This window comes from Amblyraja radiata, chromosome 1 (assembly GCF_010909765.2).
Source record: "Amblyraja radiata isolate CabotCenter1 chromosome 1, sAmbRad1.1.pri, whole genome shotgun sequence".
NCBI classification, from domain to species: Eukaryota; Metazoa; Chordata; class Chondrichthyes; order Rajiformes; family Rajidae; genus Amblyraja; species Amblyraja radiata.
The window spans coordinates 142628693-142648084 of record NC_045956.1 but is presented as its reverse complement, the minus strand read 5'-3'; the positions used below and the strand labels follow the sequence as shown (position 1 = coordinate 142648084).

Genomic DNA, 19392 nt, shown 5'->3' with positions numbered 1-19392 from the left:
GATTGAAATAGGTATAATATTTGTGGTAGAAAGAACATTTTTTTTAGCATTTATTCTGCCTATTAAGGATATCGGCAGTATTTTCCAGAATTTAATCAACGCGTTCAATTTAGTTAATAAAGGCAAGAAATTTGCATTAAATAGTGATTTATATTTTCTAGTAATTTGGATACCCAAATACTTGAATTTTTCTGTTGCAATTTTAAATGGGAATTTTAACAGGTGTTTCGACGAGGTTTTCACGTCATAATTTCACTTTTATTCCAATTTATTCTATATCCTGAAAAGGAGCCAAATTCCTCTATTAAATTTAGTATATTTGGTATACTAACTTGCGAATTTGTAATGTATAATAGTACGTCGTCTGCGTATAGTGAAATTTTATTATTTGAATCTTTGGTATTATATCCCCGAATATTCGGATGGCTTCTTATACTTTCTGCTAAAGGCTCTATCACAAGGGCAAATAGCAGGGGTGATAATGCACACCCCTGTCTATTGCCCCTTGATAATTGACACTTTGAAGATAGCATGTTGTTAGTCAGTATTCTAGCAGTCAGTTTGTCATATAATAGTTTTACCCATGAGATAAAATTCTCTCCCATGTTAAATTTTTGCAATACTTTATACAGATATTGCCATTCTACTTGATCAAATGCTTCTTCTGCGTCCAATGAAATAATTGATAGGTCTTCTTCAGCTTTTTTGTCTACCTTAAAATTACAACACATGTTGTTTTCCAAATCATTGTTTCAACCTACTCATACATTTACAAAGTTTCATATGTTAATATTCTCAGCAAGACAACAAACCTTGCAAGTGCAACCCCATCACCTCACCAAACATTTGTAACCTCCTACAGTTCTACAACCTTCCAAGATATCTCTGCTTCAGCTAATTTTGCTTCAAGAAATTCCCCTAAATTTAATTATTCCACTTTTATCTCCCAAAGTATTAGACTTTCCATGCCTAAATTGATCCTATCCTTAAGGTGCTCCTTAAATATTGCTGTAATTTTTTAGTCATCTGACCCAATGACTTGTAGTTCAGTCTCCATTCATCTAGTGAGCCTTCAGGTATTTCCTGCAATAAATGTGATGCATCAAAGAGAGTTGTACCAGTGAGTGGATTCTCAATTAAAATTGCAATATTATTTTTATCAAACAGAAAAATTGTGTGGCCGTGAAAATGTATATTTTGCATCCAAGCCAAAGATCAAGTAACTCACAATGATAACTCAAGTGATTCAATATGATGGATTTTCTAGTACACTTCAGAAGTGCAGCAACTAAATTACTGAGTACTCCTACAACATCTACATTAATATATCACTGTTCATAACTTTATGAGGGTAAAATAATACTTTAATAATCCTGTTTAAAGTGATTACTTTTCCCAAAGACTCAATTTCAGGTTTTGATCGTCAACAGGTTTTGTTTCAAAAAGGAAGGTAATCAATTCTTCTTAACTCCATCGGGAATTCGTAACATTTTAAACAGTCGCACAAGGAGCCTATTATCATTTCTATCTGACCTATGTAAGTGTTCAACAGATCTATTATGTAGGTCCTGTGGTTAACTGCAGAATTTGAAAGGATAGCAGATCTATTTCAAGTACAATTTGCAGTTGCCTATCAATATCTTTCACAGCTAATTGAGAGAACATATTGCTCACTCCAAGACTAAGAAAATAGGACTGTGTCAATGGATTTATATAATTCTATAATTTTATCATTGTTGACTCACACAATCCTAAATTGTTGCTTAGATTCTGGTTAATTGTAACATTGGTCTTGGAATGGAATGCTTTATAGTCACATGTGACAAGGCACAGTGAAATTATTTGCTGCATACCCAATGTATATTTAGTAGCCACCTTTGACGCTGACATTTGATACTTACTAAACTATTAATGCTTAGTCATTTGCAAAATATTTAATCCATGTATATTCTCTATTTGCAGTTTTCGTAATCTTTCCTTCGCTAATTTAGTCTCAAATCTTAATTATTTTGTTAATTCCAGTTTAGTGTCAGTCAGTTGGCATCTTCCTTTTCCAGATTAAACGATTGAAATGGCAAAACTATTACTTAGTGTAGTATACCTCCATATCCACATTATAGAACCTCACATGTAGTGCCATCTTGTGATAGGGTTTTATGTAACAGTGGTCTCAAGTATCATAATTGCACAGGCATTATTTTGCCAGCTGACAATGCATTATTAATATCAGTTATATTATGATTCTAGAATCTAAGAAAATACAATTGTGCAGGAAGGGAGCCATTTAGTACAACATGAAGGGCCTGTCCCACGAGCAAGCGACTCCATGCGGCAAGCGCGACCTAAAGGGCCGGTCCCAGCAGCATGCGCCTGCATGCGGAAAGCGCAACTTAACATGGTCGCTTGAGCCGTATGGCCTCGCGGGGCCGGTCCCACTTCAATTGCCGGAGCCGTATGGAGTTGTGCGGAGCTGGTCCCGACATCGCGCGGGGCTCCGAAAAACTGACCGTGTTCAAAAATTCTGCGCTGCAACGGCCCACCGGCCCGCAGCCGCCTCGACACCGTACGTCACGTGCGAACTTCCCGCGGACTTCGCTCGAACTTCATGTCATTCACTCAACCTCCGCGCGGTCCCCGCTTCTGGTTAGGTCGCGCTTGCCGCATGCAGGCGCATGCTGGTGGGACCGGCCCTTTAGGTCGCGCTTGCCGCATGGAGTCGCATGCCCGTGGGACAGGCCCTTTAGTCATAAGGTCATAAGTAATAGGAGCAGAATTAGGCCATTCGGCCTATCAGATGCACTCTGCCATGACTGATCTATCTCTCCCTCCTAACCCCATTCTCCTGCCTTCTCCACATAACTCCTGACACCCGTAGTAATCTATAATCCATCTATCTCTGCTTTAAAGATATCCTCTGACGACCTCCACTGCCTTCTGTGGCAAAGAATTCCACAGATTCACCACCCTCTGACTAAAGAAATTCCTTTACATCTCCTTCCTAAAGGAACGTCCTTTAATTTTGAGGCAAGTACCTCAAAAGTCCTAGACTTTCCCACAAGTGGAAACATCCTCTCCACATCCAATACTTTCACGATTCGGTACGTTTCAATGAGGTCCCCCCCCCCCTCATTCTTCTAAACTCCAGAGAGTACAGAACCACCTAATCTAATCTTACTTTCTGCAGTCCTGCAGGTCCTGGCCATTCTGGTACTTTTAATTTGTGGCAGCAGTTTTTATATCTACCAACTTCTCAAGTAGCAAATTCCAGATTTTTCCACCCTTTGAGTGCAAAACGTTCTTCCTAATTTCCCCTCTTGCCCTTCCACCAATTACTTTAAATCTACTCCTCTCAGTTAAGGGAAAAGAAACATTTAAAGAAGATGCAATCTACAACATTTCTAATATTGAACCTGTTTATTCCCCTGATCCCCGATACTGGGTAAAGACTACTTCCATAGCATTTTTACATATGCTGTTAGAAAATTCCAAAAACCATCCACAGGTTCCTCCAAACTAACCATACCCCTTTTTTTTTTAATGTGAATAGATCGTCTTGAATGATCCTGACTCTGGCAAACTATACAATGATTGCCATCATTTTTATTTTACCGTAGTACTATAGTAATGGGCCAAATAATGTACAGATGATTGAGTAACGTGTGAGAAATGGATGGCTTTTGAATATGTCAAAAGGAGGGTGATCAAAATCCTTGCAAGGAGCTTAGTGCTACTCGGGATAGTTTAAACTAGAGAGGCAGGGGGCTGCGAATCGGAGTAGTAGGTGAGAAATTGGAACGAGTGATGGGAAGGTACAGGCGGGGAGAGGTGAAGGACTATGGTGATGCTGGTGGTAAATTTCAATGAGAGGAGTATTGTGGGGAAAGCAGGTGAAATTAGAACCTGGATTAGTATTTACGACTATGATTTTTGGCCATTGCAGAAACATGGTTGTGAGAGGGACAGGACTGGCAGTTCAATGGTTTGGGTTTCAATGTTCCAGATGTGATTGAGAGTGAAGCAAAAGAGGTGGAGGTGCATCACTAATCAGGGAGACTGTTACGGCAGCACTCACTACACAAACTGGAGGGTTTATCTGCTGAGACAATAAGGGTGAAGTCTAAAAATAAGAAAGGTGCAAGCTCTCTAATGGGGTTGTATTATGGGCCACTTTCTAGCAAGCAGAAGATAGAAGAACAGATATGTAGCCAGGTTATCAAAAGGTGCCAAAGCAACAGGTTTATTTTAGTGGGTAACTTTAACTTCCCCAATATTGATTGGGATTTGCTCAGTGTCAAAGGCTTAGATGGGGCACAATTTCTGACGTGTATCCAAGAAGATTTCTTGAAACAGTATGTGGATAGTCTTACCAAGAAGGTAACATACTGGACCTTCTGTTGAGAAATGAACCTGGCCAGGTGGCTGGGTTTCAGTGGAAGAACATTTGGGGGAAAGTGATCACAATCCATACATTTTAAGATTGTTTTGAATATGGAGAAAGGTGGACCTTGCAGCAAAGCACTAAATTGGAGTACGGCAAACTATGACTTTATTTAGCAGGATCAAGGGAAGGTACACTGGAAGCAATCATTATTGGGTTAGTCTACATCTGACATGTAGGAGTCATTTAAAGATCAATTGATCAAAGTTCAGAACTGGCATGATCTAGTGAAGAGGAGATATGAAGATAGCAAAGTAAGGGAACCTTGGATGACCAAAGTGGTTGTAAACGGTGGAAAAGGAAGCATGTGTAAGGTTTAAGAGGATGGACTCAGACAGGTCTACGTCCAAATGGAGCCACGTTATGGCTTTGATGAGTCAGGTTAAAGTAAATCCCAAAACAATTTAACCTATATTAAAAGCAAAAGGTTAACCAGGGAGAAGATAGGAATGCTCAAGGATCAAGGGAATTTGTGCTTGGAGTCTGGGATGTAGACAAGGCACAGATACTTCGCATCTGTTTTCACCAAGGAGAAAGACATGGAGGACAGTGAGATCTATGTGAAGAATACAAATACGCAATGGCATTATGAGATTAAGGAAGAGAAGGTGTTGGAGCTTTGAAGAGCATTAAGGTGGATAAACCCCCAGGACCTAATGCGATTTATCCTGGGTTATTGAAAGAGGCAAGAGAGAAGATTGCAGGAGCCTTGACGAAGATCTTTGCATCTTCTCTACCCACAGGCAAGATCTTGGAGGACTAGAGAGTAGCTAATGTTGTTCCTTTATTTAAGATGGGATGTAGATAGAATCCAGGGAATTACAGTCATGATGCAGCTTTATAGGACTTTGGTTCGGCCACATTTGGAGTATTGCATGCATTTCTGATCATGCCACGCCAGGAAGGATGTGGTGTGAGAATGGGAGCTGAGGAGGTTTACAAGAATAATGCCTGGATATGGGGTTATTAGCTACTATGTTGTACTGTAAAGATAAGCATTCACAAGCACTGGATGAGACACCAGTTCCAACACCGTGTATAAATGCTGATTTTTTTATTATGACAAATACTCAGCAAAAATTTCAATTATTAAGATCTAACCTACTGTAAAATGCAAAGTATAATTTGTAGTTTCAATTTTTTAAAAGCTTGTAACTAGTACACTTGTTTTTGGTTATTTATCATAAAAACAGTGCATGATTTTTCCTCTTTATGTTTTTTAAATGGGAGCCAGCCATTGAGTAGCATTGATAATTTTGTTGGCATTGGAAATCTATAAACTTTCTTGATTTCAAATAACTACTTTTCGCAATATTCCTTCATACCCCAATTCCTCAAGTGAGATCAATCTTTAACAATCTGACTTTGATTCAGCTTTTAATTTACTTCATATCACTTTTACAGATTTTCTTTTCTGAGAATCAAAATCAGAACAGAAAATGCTAGAGATACTCAGTAAATCAGGCCACACCTGTGTGAAGAAAAAGTTAATGTTCAAAGTCAAGGACCCTTTGTCAGAACAGCCAAGGAGAAAGTAGAAGCTCACTAAGCTGTGGGGAGGGTAGTATATGGCGGAGGAATGCCGTGGATCGGGACAAAAATCGTCCCGGAAGAGTTATACACTGAGAATAGACCAACATGCCCAGACAGCAGATGAGGTGCTTTTTAAACTTGCATTAACTCTCATTGTAATAGTACTGGAATCCTCAGATTCATAGATCTGAGTTGGAATAGGATGGGAAATTCAAGTCGCTGATTGAATTGAATTGAATTGAATGCCTTTATTGTCATTCAGACCTCACGGTCTGAACGAAATTTCGTGCCTGCAGTCATACATACATCATACAATAATAACAACAATAAACACAAATTAACACCACCACAGTGAGTCCTCCAAGCACCTCACTGTGGTGGGGGCAAAAATCATAGGGCTGCAGTCTCTTCCCTCCTCTTCTCCCTCTGCGCTGAGGCGATTCCCCACCAGGCGATGGTACAAACAGTCCCGCGGCTCACCGAACCCAGCAACGGGCCGGCTCAAAGGTGGTCGAAGCTGCCGCCCTCCAGTCCAACGGACGCTGGCCCGCGGCTCAACCCCGGACCCAGGTCACCGCCGCCAGAACGCCGTCCCAGCCACCGGAGCACCGTTCCAGCCCCGAGCTGGATCGCCCTCACGTGATTGCCGCTCCTCCCTCGAGCTGGGCCACTCCGACGGGAGTGCCGTTCCTCCCTCGGGCTGGGCCACTCCGACGGGAGTGCCGTTCCTCCCTCGGGCTGGGCCACTCCGACGGGAGTGCCGTTCCTCCCTCGGGCTGGGCCACTCCGACGGGAGTGCCGTTCCTCCCTCGGGCTGGGCCACTCCAACGGGAGTGCCGCTCCTCCCTCGAGCTGGGCCACTCCGACGGGAGTGCCGTTCCTCCCTCGGGCTGGGCCACTCCGACGGGAGTGCCGTTCCTCCCTCGGGCTGGGCCACTCCGACGGGAGCGTCACAGCCCCTCACAGGAGAGTCTCGGCCCCTCGCCAGGCCGTCCTCACGGGAGCGCAGTTCCAGCCCCGAGCTGGGCCGCCCTCACGGGAGCGAGCCCAGGACAAGTCCTGACAGGCTGCCTCCGGAGTCCCGAGGTCGCCAGCTCCGCCATTAGGCCTCAGCGCAGACGGAGGCAGAGAGGGGGGATACGACGAAAAAGTCGTATTCCCCCCAAGGGAGAGACAGCAAACCCCGTTTCAACCCCCCACCCCACATAAACACAACCTAAAAACCAAAAACACAACTAGACAAAACGAAAAAAACAACACAAAAAAGTAGACAAACGGACTGCAGGCGAGCCGCAGCCGTTCCCAGCGCCGCCACTTCCGCCATGTTCTAAATGATGTTCTAAAGCTAATCTCAACTAATTAAGTTTAGATTTCTGCAATTAAATCTTTCACAGCAATTTTATTAATTAGTTATGAACTGTAGTCCAATCCTATTTGTTTCCAAAAGATTCAATTACAGACTTCTTCACTAATCCCAAAGAGTGAATTGCAAACAGATAATCTCTGTTCTTTTAAAAGCTGCAGAGCACAGTATCTGCACACACTGTGTTTAAAATGTTAAGGCGGTAACCTCATATATCTTTCCTTCAGGGAAATAAAAGACGTTTCAACAAACCTCATTAACTGAAATAAATGGGAAGGTAGTTGAGTGAGCCTGTTATGGCTGCATATTTAATTGAACAATGGAAATAAGACTGGGATTGATAAAAACACATTGTAGCCATCCAGCTATTTGTTTGAGCAACACAGTATGGCCACAAATTATGGGAAACCAGTAATTGCTTATTCAAAATTATTAAAATATATTAATATCCTGATCCATGTGTTCAATATATCATTCCTCTCTGATAAAAGATAGCAAATACGTATCATAATTTATTAAGCACAGAATTTATCAGTAAATATCAATAACATTTTCATAATGGCATAATATTCTTTTTGTGATAATTTTCGGCTTCCAGAACATCAGAGCAATTTTAACCGGGAGCGTTGGTACATATTATGCCCGAATTTCCCACCATTCATTTTAATTGTGAGAAAACAATTGGCTGTGCATGCCGAGATTTCAAATATTACTGCAGCCGGAAGGAAGATTCAAACAATTACCCCTAAATACAAACATTTATACCACTGGCCAAACTATGACCAAATCTAAATCTCCTTTCTATTATTTTTGAACAAATACAACAAACTAATACCAAAGTGATAATTTTAAAGAGCAGACAAAGCCTATTCAGGATCATCATAGAGAATGATGATGTGACAATACCATATTGTCTCTTCCTTATCAACTAATGTTGGCAGTATTTCTAATAGATATCATTTTCATTACTACAGAATTCCAGCCAAGTATTTCAAACAATCCTAAATTTTGCCTACAAATGTATTTTCATACTGTACTTTAATTGCAAATTATTGAAATGGTGAATAACATTAGCAAGAAGACGTATCAGTGGTATGAACAAGTATTGAGTACATCATACTTTCCAATTTCTGTTGTGTTGCCAACTAATTGTCTGGATTTGCTAAGGGAACAAGGTAAAGAAGCCATTAGGAGGTAGTGACCATAACTTGATGTTTTAATCTACAATTTGAGAGGGAGAAGGGAAAATCAGAGGTGTCAGTATTACAGTTGAGCAAAGGGGACGATGGAGGCATGAGGGAGGAGCTGGCCAAAGTTGACTGGAAAGAGACCCCAGCAGGGATGACAGTGGAACAACAATGGCAGATATTTCTGGGAATAATAGAGAAGGTGCAGGATCAGTTCATTCCAAAGAGGAAGAAAGATTCTAAGGGGAGTAAGAGGCGACTGTGGCTGACAAGGGAAGTCAAGGACAGTATAAACATAAAAGGGAAGTAGTATAACATAACAAAGATGAGTGGGAAGCCAAAGGATTGGGGCAACAGAAGACAATTAAAAAGGCAATACGGAGAGAAAAGATGAGGTGCGAAGGTAAGCTAGCCAAGAATATAAAGGAGGATAGAAAAGCTTCTTATGTGAAGAAGAAAAAAATAGTTAAGACAAATGTGGGTCCCTTGAAGACAGAAACAGGTGAATTTATTATGGGGAACAAGGAAAGAGCAGACGAGTTGAACAGGTAATTTGGATCTGCATTCACAAAGGAAGACACAAATATCTCCCAGATGTACTAGTGGCCAGAAGACCTAGGGTGACGGAGGGACTGAGGGAAATTCACATTAGGCAGGAAATGGTGTTGGGTAGACTGATGGGACTGAAGGCTGATAAATCCCCAGGGCCTGATGGTCTGCATCCCAGGGTACTTAAGGAAGTGGCTCCAGAAATCATGGAAGCATTGGTGATCATTTTCCAATGGTCTATAGATTCAGGATCAGTTCCAGTGGATTGGAGGGTAGCTAATGTTATCCCATCTTTTAAGAAAGGAGGGAGCGAGAAAACAGAGAATTATAGACTGACATCGGTGGTGGGGTCAATCATAAACGATGAAATAGCGACACATCTGGATAGCAGTAACAGGATCGGTCCGAGTCAGCATGGATTTACAAAGGGGAAATCATGCTCGACTAATCTTCTGGAATTTTTTGAGGAAGAAAATGGACAAGGGAGAGCCAGTGGATGTAGTGCACCTGGACTTTCAGAAAGCCTTTGATAAGGTCCCACATAGGAGATAAGTGGGCAAAATTAGAGCACATGGTATTGGGGGTATAACCATATAACCATATAACAATTACAGCACGGAAACAGGCCATCTCGGCCCTACAAGAGTAGGGATTAACGGGTCCCTTTCAGAATGGCAGGCAGGGATTTGTGGGGTATCGCAAGACTCGGTGCTGGGACCACAGCTATTTAAATTATACATTAATGATTTAAATGAAGGTATTAAATGTAACATTAGCAAATTTGACACAAAGCTGGGTGGCAGTGTGAACTGTGAGGAGGATGCTATGAGAATGCAGGGTGACTTGGACAGGTTGGGTGAGTGGGCAGATGCATGGCAGAAGCAATTTAATGTGAGGCTATCCACTTTGGTGGCAAGAACAGGAAGGCAGATTGTTATCTGAATGGTGTCAAGTTGGGGAAAAGGGGAAGTACAATGAGATTTGGGCGTCCTTGTTCATCACTCACTGAAAGTAAGCATGCAGGCAGTGAAGAAAGCAAATGGTATGTTGGCCTTCATAACGAGGAGTTGAGTATAGGAGCAAAGAGTTCCTTCTGCAATTGTGCAGTGCCCTAGTGAGACCACACCTGGAGTATTGTGTGCAGTTTTGGTCTCCAAATTTGAGGAAGGACATTCTTGCTATTGTGGGAGTGCAACGTTGGTCCACGAGGTTAATTCCTGGGATGGCGGGACTGTCATATGTTGAAAGAATGGAGCGACTGGGCTTGTATACACTGGAATTTAGAAGGATGAGAGAGGATCTTATTGAAACATATAAGATTATTAAGGGATTGGACAAGCTAGAGACAGGAAACATGTCCCCAATGTTAGGGGGGTCCAGAACCAGGGGCCACAGTTTAAGAATAAGGGATAGGCCATTTAGAACAGAGATGAGGAAAAACCTTTTCACCCAGAGAGTTGTGAATCTGTGGAATTCTCTGCCTCAGAAGGCAGTGGAGGCCAATTAGCTGGATGCTTTCAAGAGAGAGTTAGATGGAGCTTTTAAAGATAGCAGAGTCAAGGGATATGGGGAGAAGACAGGAAAAGGGTGCTGATTGTGGATGATCAGCCATGATCACAGTGAATGATGGTGCTGGCTCAAAGGGCCGAATGACCTACTCCTGCACCTATTGTCTATTGTCAATCAACTCATCTAACATCATAAATTCAGAGTTTACCATGAACCTCCTACTCTTATCAAAGCACTATATTAGAAGTGATACAATCACTGAAAAAACTTTTTCGCCCAGAGAGTTGTGAATTTATGGAATTCCCTGCCACAGAGGGCAGTGGAGGTCAAGTCACTGGATGGATTTAAGAGAGAGTTAGATAGAGCTCTAGGGGCTAGTGAAGTCAAGGGATATGGGGAGAAGGCAGGCACGGGTTATTGATAGGGGACGATCAGCCATGATCACAATGAATGGCGGTGCTGGCTCGAAGGGCCGAATGGCCTCCTCCTGCACCTATTTTCCATGTTTCTATGATGATCAAGGAAATGTAAAATGGTTCATTGTTTGCTGAGGGGAAGTAACAACGAGGCATACAAACTAAAATGAATCAGGAGGACAGTTAAGGGCCTGGCCCACTTGGGGAATTTTTCGGCGACTGCCAGCATCATTGACTGACGTCTCAGGTCACCGAGAAAGTTGCGGCATGATGACGTATTGACGTGCGATGTCTCCTCAAGTGTCGCAACATTTTTTTGTCACCGCTGGATTTTGAAATGTTCAAAATCTTTCGGCGATCCTGGTACGTCAGTCAATGACGCCGGCAGCCGCCGAAAAAGTCGGCAAGTGGGAAAGGCCCTTTAAACTAGTTGGATAACTTAGATGGAGGAGGGGCAGAGAGAGAGAGAAAGAGAGAGAGGGAAAGCAAGGGTTACGAAGTTAAAGAAGTTAGAGAAATCAAAATTCATACCACTGCGTTGTAAACTGCCTAAGCGAAATACGAGATATTGTTCCTCCAATTTGCGTTTGGCCTCACTCTGACAGTAGTGGAAGCCCAGGAAAGAATGGGAGGGGGAGTTAAAGCATTTAGCAACCGGAAGTTCGCGTAGGCTAAGGCGGACTAAGTGGAGATGTTCAGCGAAACGATTGCCTACGCTTGGTGTCGCCGATATATAGGAGTCCACACCAGGAACAGCAGATACAGTGGATGAGGTTGGAGGAGGTCCAAGTGAACTTCTGCCTCACCTGAATGGACTGTCGGGGCCCTTGACTGGAGTCGAAGGAGGAAGTATAGGGACAGGCGTTGCAAATTGTTTATTTCTTATTAATATAAACCATTGTTAACCCATTCAGTGAAAAAAAACATGTCAGTGAACAGATTAAACCAAAATTAATTATCCAAAATTAATTATCCGTGCCTTCTCTCTATAAATGGATCGATTGTAATCATGTATTGTCTTTCTGCTGACTGGTTAGCATGCAAAAAAAGCTTTTCACTGTACCTCGGTACACGTGACAATAAACTAAACTGAACTGGGCCAACATCCCTAACATCAAAGGACAGATCACAATCAGCTCTGGTGGATGGGCCACTTCATCAGATTCCCTGACAACAAATTCCCAAGACAAGTCCTCTATTCAAAATTCTGACGTGGCAAATCATCTCCAGTAGGGCAAACAAAATACTTCAAGAATATTCTCAAAATATGTTTAAATATGTGCATTATCTATTCCAACTCCAGAGTCTCTGACCACAAGTCTAGCCAAGCATATAGGAAGGAGTAAAGCATTTCAAGACCTTCTAATAACAGACATGGAGATCAACCACATGCAACAAAAGGTTCTTTACGTGAAGAATTTTGGAAATTCAAATGCATTATTTCCATTGTATTACCCTTAGATACCTAATCTGCCATTTACATTTCAGCTGAATTTTCAGTTCGAAGTTAACTAATAATTATTATAAATGCTATTTCGGATCTGCATCAGAGATGGCAGCACAGTGGCGCACCGGTGTAGTTGCTGCCACACAGCGCCAGAACCCGGGTTCGATCCTGACACAGGTGCTGTCTGTGTGGAGTTTGTACATTCTCCCCAAGACCTGCGTGGGTTTTCTCCGGGTGCTCCGGTTTCCTCCCACACTCCAAAGACGTACAGGTTTGGAGGTTAATTGGCTTGATAAAATTGTAAATTGTCCCTTGTGTGTGTAGGAAAGTAGTAATGCACAGGGATCGCTGGTTGGCGCGGACTCAGCGGGCAGAAGGGCCCGATTCCGTGCAGTATCTCTAAACTAAACCAAAAAAAGGTTGCTGAAAATTCTTCATTGTTCATATCATGAAATATATAATTGTCTGCACCTAGTATTTAAAAATGTTGCCCTCTTTAATAACTAAAGTTTCAATACTATAGAGACACAAGACAGCTGTAGGCTGGAGATGCTGTAGTCTGGAGCAAAAGTACAAATGGCTTGAGGAACAGGAGGTCGAGTAGCCTCTATGGAGGTAAAATAGCCAACATTTCCAGTTGAGACGCTGCAGCAGGACTTTCAACTCTATAACTCGATGTTTATTCTTGGAAATTTCAAGCAGCCTCATCTACCATGACAGTATTGTGAATCAATTGTGTACAGGGGACATAAATAGACCAGTGCATATTGTGCAAATAGACCCTTCCTTGAAGGATATCAAAAAACGATTTAGGCTAGGAAAGACTTGCCTGTAGCTCTTTCAATATTTTTTCCCCCGGGATGAGCCAAAGAAGATTGATTTATTTAAGTTAAGTCCCCTCACTATCATAGCAGAATTTAAAGTAAAGCCCTCTAGGTACAAAATTCATGTTTCAAAAAAAGACAACTAAAAATAGGTTAAAAGTTTGTTCCAATAGTCAACCTGATATTTTCTTTAAAATTCAACATTATTCCGAAATTATAGTTGCCAGAGTAAGTAATGGAGGCAGATACAATCACAGCATTTAAAAGGTGGTTGGACAGGTCCTTGGATCAGAAAGGCATAGAAGAATATGGGCATAACGTGGACAAATGGGATCAGTAATGATAGGCACCATGGTTGGCATGAACAAATGCTATACATTTCCTCGATAACCTACCTCAGTGATTCAGGCCAAATGGATGATGTTGCCATGTTAACTTGTTCGTCCTTTTTGAAAACTGACACAGGAGAAGTAGCCACATCCTTGTAAGCAAGTGAAGTAGTCCCTATATAAAAACACGAGATTACTTGAATGCGGCAAATATCAAATGTAATTCATTAGTTTCCTTCAATTCGACCTTTATGTCTCACAGCTAATCTTCCAATCTAATGTGCCTTTTAATCATAAACATTTTAAAAGTTCTGCATGCTAAAATATTAATTACAATTACCTTCTGTTTCCCAAGGAGGATGGAATTAACACAATTTAAATGAAAAGGAAATCAGTGCTTTCGTTGCAATTAGGAAAGCATTATGCCAAAATGGATGGGACTCATCAGTAGGATAGCATAAACATATACTGTATTCTTCTCTCCTAACTCTTTCCAGGATATTGAACGGGATTATATTTTTTAAGGTAGCTTCCTTTTTAGGTATTTGGGATCTTAAAGGAAAGCTATTTATAGATTAATTGAATTTCCCAGAAAACTTGAGGGAAATATTAACCAAATAGGGGGTACCAGATGGCATCTATCTCATCTTAGATAACTGATTTAAAATCAAAGCTGTTGCACGGATCACAATTTAAGAAAGAGCAAATGTAACATTTGAGATATATATTTTATCAAATATAACATACATAACATTATATTGTATATACACACACAATATATAAATTGTAAATTGTATATACAATTTATATAATATAAATATTTATAAAATTTAAATGTATATGACAGCAATTGCTTTTCTTCAAATGTTGCCTTTGGATCTTTTATATCCAACTGAACAGTTGAGAAAAGCTTAAAATGTGTCTTTCAAGAGAATGACACTTCTAAACATGCACAATATCAGCAATGCACTGAAATATTAGTTTGGAATTACATACTTAAGTTCCTCACTGAAGGTTGAGTGCACAAACATCATACTTAAGAAGTAAGAATACAATCACTATTCAAAGATTACCTTTCCAAGATTTGATATTAAATATGAAAGGAAACTAGCAAACCTTAATTTATCACTTGAAAAATGTTTCTTTTTTGGGTGTAGTAAAGTAAAATTAACATCATTGCATATAGGAGAGGCACATAGGGAACAAATATAAGCAATCCATTTTTCACATTATTTTTCCCACCTTTGAATATTCTGCAAGGACAATCTTTCTTAAAAACCTAACCTTCCTCAATCACCCTTACTGCTTCCTATAGCACCTTCTGTGAAGTTACAGAAATTACCCTCTTACTTCATGTCATTCTTCGCACTGTACTAAAAACATATTCCAGGCTAAAGAGATTCAGTTGCACACAATGCGCACAAGGTAATTGACTCTGCACTGGACAAACCAAAAGCAAGTTGGTTGACTGTTTTGTGAAACACCTATTTAGTCATCAACTATGAGGTTATCCCATGTTATCCCACTTTATAAGAAAGGCGGGAGAGAGAAAACAGGGAATTATAGACCAGTTAGCTTGACATCGGTGGTGGGGAAGATGCTGGAGTCAATTATAAAAGATGAGATAGCCGAACATTTGATTAGCAGTAACAGGATCGGTCCGAGTCAGCATGGATTTACGAAGGGGAAATCATGCTCGACTAATCTGCTGGAATTTTTTGAAGACGTAACTAGGAAAACGGACATGGGAGAGTCAGTGGATGTAGTGTACCTGGACTTTCAGAAAGCATTTGATAAGGTCCCACATAGGAGATTAGTGGGCAAAATTAGGGCACATGGTATTGGGGCAGAGTGCTGACATGGATAGAGAAGTAGTTGGCAGACAGGAAACAAAGAGTAGGGATTAACGGGTCCATTTCAGAATGGCAGGCAGTGACTAGTGGGGTACCGCAAGGCTCGGTGCTATTTACAATATCCATAAATGATTTGGATGAAGGGATTCAAAGTAACATTAGCAAATTTGCAGATGACACAAAGCTGGGTGAACTGTGAGGAGGATGCTATGAGAGTGCAGGGTGACTTGGACAGGTTGGGGGAGTGGGCAGATGCATGGCAGATGAAGTTTAATGCGGATAAATGTGAGGTTATCCACTTTGGTAGCAAAAACAGGAAGGCAGATTACTATCTAAATGGCGTCAAGTTGGGAAAAGGGGAAGTACAACGGGATCTGGGGGTCCTTGTACATCAGTCTATGAAAGTAAGCATGCAGGTACAGCAGGTAGTGAAGAAAGCGAATGCCATGTTGGCCTTTATAACAAAAGGAATTGAATATAGGAGGTCCTTCTGCAGTTGTACAGAGCCCTAGTGAGACCACACCTGGAGTATTGTGTACAGTTTTGGTCCCCTAATTTCAGGAAGGTCATTCTTGCTATTGAGAGAGTGCAGCGTAGGTTTACAAGGTTAATTCCCGGGATGGCGGGACTGTCATATGCTGAGAGAATGGAGCAGTTGGGCTTGTACACTCTGGAGTTTAGAAGGATGAGAGGGTATCTCATTGAAACATATAAGATTGTTAAGGGTTTGGACACGCTAGAGGTTGGGGGAGTCCAGAACCAGGGGACACAGTTTAAGGGAAATCAGGGATAGTATCAAAACAAAAGATGAAGCGTACAAATGAGCCAGAAAAAGCAGCCTACCAGAAGACTGGGAGAAATTCAGAGTCCAACAGAGGAGGACAAAAGGCTTAATTAGGAAAGGGAAAATAGATTATGAAAGAAAACTGGCAGGGAACATAAAAACTGACTGCAAAAGTTTTTATAGATATGTGAAGAGGAAAAGATTAGTTAAAACAAATGTAGGTTCCTTGCAGTCAGAAACAGGCGAATTGATCATGGGGAACAAGGACATGGCAGACCAATTGAATAACTACTTTGGTTCTGTCTTCACTAAGGAAGACATAAATAATCTTCCGGAAATAGCAAGGGACCGGGGGTTAAATGAGATGGAGGAACTAAGTGAAATCCAGGTTAGCCGGGAAGTGGTGTTAGGTAACTTGAATGGATTAAAGGCCGATAAATCCCCAGGGCCAGATAAGTTGCATCCCAGAGTACTTAAGGAAGTAGCCGCAGAAATAGTGGATGCATTAGTGATAATTTTTCAAAACTCTTTAGATTCTGGAGTAGTTCCTGAGGACTGGAGGGTAGCTAATGTAACCCCACTTTTTAAAAAGGGAGGGAGTGAGAAAACGGGGAATTACAGACCAGTTAATCTAACATCGGTGGTGGGGAAAATTCTGGAGTCAGTTATTAAAGATGGGATAGCAGCACATTTGGAAAGTGGTGAATTCATTGGACAAAGTCAGCATGGATTTATGAAAGGTAAATCATGTCTGACGAATCTTATAGAATTTTTCGAGGTGTTACTAGTAGAGTGGATAAGGGAGAACCAGTGGATGTGTTATATCTGGACTTTCAGAAGGCTTTCGACAAGGTCCCACATAAGAGATTAGCATACAAACTTAAAGCACACGGTATTGGGGGTTCTGTATTGATGTGGATAGAGAACTGGCTGGCAGACAGGAAGCAAAGAGTAGGAGTAAACGGGTCCTTTTCAGAATGGCAGGCAGTGACTAGTGGGGTACCGCAAGACTCAGTGCTGGGACCCCAGCTATTTACAATATATATTAATGATCTGGATGAGGGAATTGAATGCAACATCTCCAAGTTTGCGGATGACGCGAAGCTGGGGGGGCAGTGTTAGCTGTGAGGAGGATGCTAGGAGGCTGCAAGGTGACTTGGATAGGTTGGGTGAGTGGGCAAATGCATGGCAGATGCAGTATAATGTGGATAAATGTGAGGTTATCCACTTTGGTGGCAAAAACAGGAAAGTAGACTAATATCTGAATGGTGGCCGATTAGGAAAAGGGGAGATGCAACGAGACCTGGGTGTCATGGCACACCAGTCATTGAAAGTAGGCATGCAGGTGCAGCAGGCAGTGAAGAAAGCAAATGGTATGTTAGCATTCATAGCAAAAGGATTTGAGTATAAGAGCAGGTGGGTTCTACTGCAGTTGTACAAGGTTTTGGTGATTATTGCCATAGAGGGAGTACAGAGAAGGTTCACCAGACTGATTCCTGGGATGGCAGGACTTTCATATGAAGAAAGACTGGATAGACTCGGCTTATACACGCTAGAATTTAGAAGATTGAGGGGGGATCTTATAGAAACTTACAAAATTCTTAAGGGGTTGGACAGGCTAGATGCAGGAAGATTATTCCCGATGTTGGGGAAGTCCAGAACTAGGGGTCACAGTTTAAGGATAAGAGGGAAGTCTTTTAGGACCGAGATGAGAAAATCATTTTTTACACAGAGAGTGGTGAATCTGTGGAATTCTCTGCCACAGAATGTAGTTGAGGCCAGTTAATTGGCTATATTTAAGAGGGAGTTAGATGTGGCCCTTGTGGCTAAAGGGATCAGGGGGTATGGAGAGAAGGCAGGGATGGGATACTGAGATGGATGATCAGCCATGATCATATCGAATGGCGGTGCAGGCTCGAAGGGCCGAATAGCCTACTCCTGCACCTATTTTCTATGTCTATGTTAATAAGGAGTAAGCCATTTAGAACAGAGACGAGGAAACACTTTTTCTCACAGAGAGTGGTGAGTCTGTGGAATTCTCTGCCTCAGAGGGCGGTGGAGGCGGGTTCTCTGGATGCTTTCAAGAGAGAGCTGGATAGGGCTCTTAAAAATAGCAGAGTCAGGGGATATGGAGAGAAGGCAGGAACGCGATACTGATTGTGGATGATCAGCCATGATCACATTAAATGGCGGTGCTGGCTCGAAGGGCCGAATGGCCTACTCCTGCACCTATTGTCTATTGAGGTAAATCTCAGTTGCTTGTCACGTTATTCCCCACCCACTTTTACCTCTTTTTCTTTAGCCTCCATCATTCTAGCAAAGCTCCACACAAGATCAAGAACAGTAACTTACCTTTTGATCAGAAACCCAAGGACTTCTGAACACAATACCCAGTTTAAAAATCCAAAATGTTAATATGGAAACACTATAGATCTGAAGTAAAAAACAGACAATGATAGAATACTCATCAGGTCAGGCAGCACTTAATGAAAGACCATTAACCTGAAATGTTAACTCTGCTCCCCTCTCAGATACTGCCTGCCCTACTGAGTATTTCTAGCATTTTCTGTTTTTATTACACAATTCAACAATTTCAGATCATAAATGTGAAAGCAATTTCGGTTAACAGTTCCATTTATTTCTTCTCTGTATCAACGTTTTATTTCTTTATTTTTTCAACTACCATAAACTTTTGCCTTGCAACATCATCTCTTTCATAATTTATTTTCAGCTGCCTTGCTGCCTATCACTGAACTCACTGTTCCTATTTATTTCAACTTTCACACGAAACCTATTATATACTAGACCAAGTGCAGACCCGTTGGGTCTGTTCCCCCAACGTGTGGTTGTGGGGGGGGGAGGCGGCACGCAGCGTCACACACACTAACTATCCCCCCCCCCCCCCCGCACTCACGCTAATTGCCCCCTTGATATTATATTAATATTATTAATTTGCTCCTTTTACCCCATAACCACCCTATCTACTGACGCATAGCCCCCAACTTGCAGTCACATCTAGAGGGGGGGGGGGGGGGGGTAGAGGGTGAGGGCAGAGAGAGAAGGGGCAGAGGCAGAGAGAGAGAGACACACAGAGAGAGGGGCAAGAGGGATAGGGGGGTGGAGAGGAGGATAAGAGGGAGGGTGGGTGAGAGGGGAAAGG

The 19392-nt window shown here is 41.8% G+C and overlaps 1 protein-coding gene across 3 annotated transcripts in view; it reads right to left on the bottom strand.

Annotated features, from left to right (window-relative positions):
- kiaa1328 (KIAA1328 ortholog) overlaps positions 1 to 19392 on the bottom strand; it is a 137355-nt gene that overhangs the window by 26614 nt on the left and 91349 nt on the right. For all 3 annotated transcript variants that reach the window (XM_033032200.1, XM_033032182.1, XM_033032191.1), the window contains one exon: positions 13662 to 13770. In XM_033032200.1, coding sequence (XP_032888091.1) covers positions 13662 to 13770 — 109 coding nt within the window. The remainder of the gene's footprint in view (positions 1 to 13661; positions 13771 to 19392) is intronic.